Source organism: Arvicanthis niloticus, chromosome 24 (genome assembly GCF_011762505.2).
Source record: "Arvicanthis niloticus isolate mArvNil1 chromosome 24, mArvNil1.pat.X, whole genome shotgun sequence".
Classification (NCBI taxonomy): domain Eukaryota; kingdom Metazoa; phylum Chordata; class Mammalia; order Rodentia; family Muridae; genus Arvicanthis; species Arvicanthis niloticus.
In genome coordinates, this window is record NC_133432.1 from 30,101,138 (window position 1) to 30,107,137 (window position 6,000).

The 6,000-nt window shown below is 55.4% G+C and overlaps 1 protein-coding gene across 1 annotated transcript in view; it reads right to left on the bottom strand.

Annotated features, from left to right (window-relative positions):
- The window catches only part of Adap1 (ArfGAP with dual PH domains 1), a 54,649-nt gene extending 49,514 nt beyond the window's left edge, over window positions 1-5,135 (bottom strand). The window contains exon 1 of the mRNA XM_076923456.1: window positions 4,960-5,135. Coding sequence (XP_076779571.1) covers window positions 4,960-5,041 — 82 coding nt within the window. The 5' untranslated portion in view covers window positions 5,042-5,135. The remainder of the gene's footprint in view (window positions 1-4,959) is intronic.
- Window positions 5,136-6,000: the final 865 nt, after the last annotated feature.

Genomic DNA, 6,000 nt, shown 5'->3' on the forward strand with positions numbered 1-6,000 from the left:
CAAGCCACGGTGCACCAGGCCACCCTCGGCCACCCTTGGATGACCTTCCTGCCTGGTGCCAAGAAAGAATTTGCCAAATGACACTAAATCTAAAGTTGTCAGTAGTCTAAGGGTCAGGATTTGAGGCAGTGTCACATGGGCGGGGTCATGATGCCTGCATGCAGAGAGAAGCCTGTGGGTCTTGTGGCTGGCCCAGCAACCCAAGGGGTCCACTGTGGGGAAACCCCAGACAACAGTTTACTTCAGGGACGGAGGGCTGGGGTACACTGTTTAAGTCCTAAATTGTCATGATTCTCATGCTGTGGTGACCACCCCCACCCATAAAATTATTCCATTGCTACTTTACAATTATAATTTTGCTACACTTATGAATTGTAATGTAAACATCTGATATGCAACCCACAAAGGGGTCGGGACTCACAGGTTGAGAACCACCGGTTCAGACTGGCCCCCAGCACTGTCCTACTCAGGGACCCTGGAGCTTTAGCAACGAATGCTGTCCCAGACAGGTGAATGGACAACCACAATATGGACACCACAGTGTAGAATACTACTCTGCTCTAAACAAGCGAACATTCTGACATCTGCTCCAACACAGGTGAGTTTTGCCATCACAGAGCAAGTGAATCAAGCCAGACCCCAACCAGACAAATGTGGTGTGACTCTACTCCGAGAAGGCTCCTGTGGGGTCAGATTCCTTGGGAAACCAAGCAGAATGGAAGGTCTGGGGAACAGGGAAATGGGGGGACAGATAGCGCTTAGAATATAAAAGGGGTTCAGCTGAGAAAGAAGAGAGTGTCTTGGTAGTGGATTCTGGTGACAGCTGCACAAAATTTTAAATATGCTTCATGACTCCAAACTGCATGATAAAAGTAGGATGGTGGCTGGAGAGACGGCTCAGCATTTAAGAACACCAGCTGCTCTTCCAGTGGATCTGGGTTCAATTCCCAGCACCTAGCTGGAAGCTTATAACTGTAAACTCCAGTTCCAGGGGATCAGATACAGACACACATGCTCATAAAATAAAAATAAATGTTACTAAAAAATAGAATAGTATGTATGTACATATACATACATATATATTTAGCCAAACACACACACACACACACACACACACACACACACACACCAAGTAGGCCTGGTGGTACATGCCTATAATCCCACCTACTTGGGAAAATGAGCCAGAAAGATTGCAAATTCAAGCCTGGGCAGCTAGGCTAGAAAGCAAATTTGTCCTGGCAACCCAGGACAGGACAGTCTCAAAACAAAAAGTTTAAAGAAACAGTTAAAAATGTAAGTTAGTGAGGCTAGCCTGGTCTACAGAGTGAGTTCCAGGACAGCCAGGACTACACAGAGAAACCCTGTCTCAAAAAACAAAAACAAAAACAAAAACAAAAAAATGTAAGTTAGTGCCGGGCGGTGGTGGCACATGCCTTTAATCCCAGCACTTGGGAGGCAGAGGCAGGTGGATTTCTGAGTTCGAGGCCAGCCTGGTCTACAGAGTGAGTTCCAGGACAGCCAGGACTACACAGAGAAACCCTGTCTCGAAAAACCAAAAAAAAAAAAAAAGTAAGTTAGTGATAGATCCCTTGCCTAGAAGGTGAGGGGTTGGGTGTGTCTCAGTGGTAGAGCCTCTGCCTAGAATCCCCCAGTGAGGGGCTGGGGTGTGGCTCAGTGGTAGAGCCCCTGCCTAGAATCCCCCAGGGAGGGGCTGGGGTGTGGTTCAGTGGTAGAGCCCCTGCCTAGAATCCCCCAGTGAGGGGCTGGGGTGTGGCTCAGTGGTAGAGCCCCTGCCTAGAATCCCCCAGGGAGGGGCTGGGGTGTGGCTCAGTGGTAGAGCCCCTGCCTAGAATCCCCCAGTGAGGAGCTGGGGTGTGGCTCAGTGGTAGAGCCCCTGCCTAGAATCCTCCAGTGAGGGGCTGGGGTGTGGCTCAGTGGTAGAGCCCCTGCCTAGAATCCCCCAGTGAGGGGCTGGGGTGTGGCTCAGTGGTAGAGCCCCTGCCTAGACCCAATGAGGAGCTAAAGGCATGGTACGATGGTAGAGCTCCTTCCTGCCTAGTATAGCGAGGGCCTTGAGTTCTATCTGCAACACTACAGGTAAGGTGGGGGAGAAAGAACCCTTGGACCACTGCTTTAGACACAGGGTGGTCTGCCAGACCACATGTTAGCCCTGGATAACCCTTCTCTAAAACACACACACAGGGACCCTCTCCTAACCTGAACCTGATTCTGGGAACCTTTTGTGCTGAGGGCTGGACCAGAAACCATTTCTGAGCACCTGAAAGCCTCCAAGTGTGATGAGGAACCCATGCTCTGAGTCTACTCCTTGCTGGCCCTAGGGTCATTCCCACCTAGCCTGTGTCTGGGACCTAAAGAAGCTTGGATTGACAGCCCCAGGGGCAGTGTCAAACTGCAGCTCCAGACCTACCTAGTTAGAAGCAAGCACTTCCTTCCTCTCTCCCTCACTCCTGGTAGTGCAGGTTTAAGCAGCATCAAAGCAAGAATGAGTGACTGTAAAACCTTCCAGGTCATCCAATGGCCAGATGCTTGCAGAGAAAATCTGCCACCTTCATGGACAGCTTGGAAGATGTACCCTCCCTCTCCTACAGCCTTTGGCAGGACAGAGATGCCAATGGAGTCTTGAAAGAGAATGAGCTATGCCCTGTCAGCATCCCACGATAGCTGAGGGCGAGCTATACACAACACTTGACAGGATGAAGACTCCAGTGGAGCCTTCAGGGGAAAGGGCCATGCCAATAGCCCACTATACCTGGGCTGAGAAAATATCTGTGGTGGGTGGTGGATGGACCCCAGGTATAGACTGAAGTGAGATTCACTGGGTGCTGCTTCCCACGGCTGGGTAAGAACTGCTCAACGCTGCCCCAGAGCCCCTAGGCCTGATGGCCAGAGGTGACCTGGGCCTGCTACGATGTCCTACTGTCCAGGAAGATGTCACTATTCCCCAGGTACCCTTGATCCCACTGGAGTGGTCAAGAACACCCATAAGCCAATCCAGGGGACAACGTGAAACACACATGTCTCCCCCTCAACAAGGCCACCACAAGACAGGAGACTCCAGAACAGCATCACAGAACACAGAAAGACCCAATTACCTACTAAGCATCAGGGGGCCTGTGTGGGCATGCCATAGGAGTCATGAGGTAGGCACATGGCTGAGCCCAGGAGCTAGGCAAAGATGGGAGGTTTGCATAGACAGTGGGGGGGGGGGCAGAGTGAGCATCAGGAAACCCAGTCAGCCTTGTGAACACCCAAGAGTTCAAGATGTTGAGGCCTCAGTTTCCCTGATCATAAAATGGAAACAAGCCTTATACTTTGTCCCCAGGTGGGGGAGGGGGAAAGCAAGCTGTTATTATAAGCCAAGTCTGAAAATGGGTGGCTTGGCTTACAGCCAGCAAGGGCTGTGGCAGCCAGTGGCTTGGGACTGGCTAACCGGCTGTTAGGATACTACCCAGGTGAACGGTGTAGGGTGGCTCCCACTGAGGGCTCCAGAAGCCCCTTCTTCCTCCTGCCAGGCCAGGAGGTCTAGGGGAGCCTAGAAAGCAGAAACTGTTCCTGGTCTGGGTGGCCAAGGAATATGGGGACAGTTCAGCCCCTCTCCTGGGGTTCACCACCCCAAGTCAGGCTTGGAAGCTGGGCAACCCCTCAGCCTTCCTTACCAGGGACTCCGGCACAGCCAGCTTTCCTAAACAAGTTGAAAAGCAGGTCTGAGAGAAGGAGGTGGGGAGAGTCCACTGAGCCAGGCCAGCTGGCAACAGTACCACATAGCACCAGGGAGACACCACCCCACTGCACCACCGGCAGGGCCCTGCGGTGCCTCAAGAGACCAGGAAAGGACTACTTCATCTTGCCCGGCTTCCCACTGAAGCTTGGTCAATGTCTCCTCTTGGGGACACCAGGGCCCCTGGGGTGGCATGCACTTACAACTGACCAGCAGATTCTCAGTCTCAGGCGGGCACTCTTCAGCCCAGAGGCGGGGATGTGGGGGAGATATGGGGAGGAGGTCCTATTTACAGGCTGCAGGCTCTCCGCCTGCATCTCAGGGAGGTAGAGCTATGTCCCCAAGGAACTGATACCTGGTATGTTCTGAGGGGCTCATGCTAGGGACCCTTTATATCCCTGAAATGTCTTGCAGGCCTGTCCCCACCTGCATTCCCAGATAGGATCAACCTAGGAGAGCCAGCTCCAGAAGCCTGTCAGCTGGTCGGAGAACTCAGCCCTTTCTTCATAGCCGATCCTGAGCCCCTGAGTTCTGGCCCCTACAAATCCTTCCAAATAAGAGGCAACCAAGGGACCAAGTCTGCAAGATATCTGGCAGATGTGTCTGTGGCTCCCACCTGTCCCCCACTGTCCTGGTCCCAGAGAAGCTAGGTATAGGAATTCAAAGGCACATGGTCAGCCTGTCCTCACAGGGGCCACCCAAGACTCTGCATCCTCCCCCCAGCCTTGAGTCTGTTCAAGACAGTGGCCCCAGGCAGGGATGCCATGACGTCATCTCCAGGTAGCTAGGAACCAGGTGGACCCCATACTCCCTGGCAGACACCCTGGGCTCACTGGCCGCTATCCCTGCAAGCCAACTGCCCCTGATGATTTCCTCTTTTTTTTTTTTTTTTTTTTTTTTTTTTTTTTTTTTTTTTTTTTTTTTTTTTTTAATACCCCGAGACGCCAAGGTTTCGCAAGGCTGGGGAGGGGAGGCGGCTGCGAGTGACAGCGTGACACGCAGCCGGCGGGGGAGGGGAGGCAGCGGCACAGGTCGTGCGAAGCCCGCGAGGTGCCCTCCGGATGCTGTGCCCCGCCACTGCCAGTCCCTGACGCCAGCAGGTGCACCGGGGCGGCGCCCCAACCCAGCCAGGACCCAGCGCGTGCGTCCCCATCCCCCGCGCCCCCACGCAGTCCTGTCCACCCGGCCGCACCCCGCGCCTCCGCCCGTCCCGCACCTACCCGGGGCTCCGCAGTCAGCGCAGCGCGCGTTCCCCGGCCGCGTCAACAGCTCCAGCAGCGCCCGGCGCCGCTCCCCGGCCATGGCTGCGCGGCCACCGCGCCGTCCCGAGCACGCCCGCCCCGCTAGGGCCCCGCGCCGCGCGCCCGCCGCCCGCCTTGCGCCATCGCCGCCGCTCAGCCCGCGCGCCGGCCCCGATCGTGTCGCCGCGCAGGGCCGCCCTGAGCGGAGCTGCGCGCGCGGGGACCGGGGAGCAACGCACGGCGTGCCCGGGACGGCGCGGCCCGCGGGCGGCCCCCAGCGGCGCGGTCAGGGAGCGGCCTCTTGGAGAGCCCGGCCTCACCCGGTCCACCTGGGGCGGGGTCGCAGGGAACCGGCGCTGCGGAAGGATGGGCCACCCCACACGTAAGCGTGCTTGTTGGGTTGAAGCTGAGGACGTGGGCAACTCAGGCTAGCCCTACCTACGAATGGCAAATTCCAGTGCTCAAAGGATCGGAGGGCTCCACCCTCACACGTGTCCAAGTCCTATACTCTCATCTCCAAGAGATAGGACAGGAGCTGGCCACACCCCTCCTGATCTCTAGCAAGCTCCCTTTCAGAGCCGGGTGTCTGCTTCTTTGCTGGCCCTGGCATTTCTTTTCAAATTTCATTTTCTCCATTATAAACGCAATAGTAGCCGTTTAGAAGCCAGTGGAATGAAAGCCTTCTCCAAAGCCTCCTGAGAGTCTGGGGACCCTCTGTGCCTTCCAGCCGTCTTTGGACACCCAATCTCCAGTCCCTGCTCCTGCTAATATCTATACCACAGCCAGGGTGCTGGTTGCCCTATGATTTGGCCATGGAGTGTTCCCTGCCCCTCAAATGTCCCAGTGTTAAGGGCACAGTCCCCAGGGTGGTGCTACTGTGTGTGGTCAGGGCTATTGGGAAGAAGTTGGGTCATTGGGACCCTACCCTCTTCCTCGTGCTTTCTCTTGCTTCCTGGGGAGGAGGGGGTCCGTTTTGTGCCACCACATATTTCTATCATGACGCTCTACTGCACAATGTCT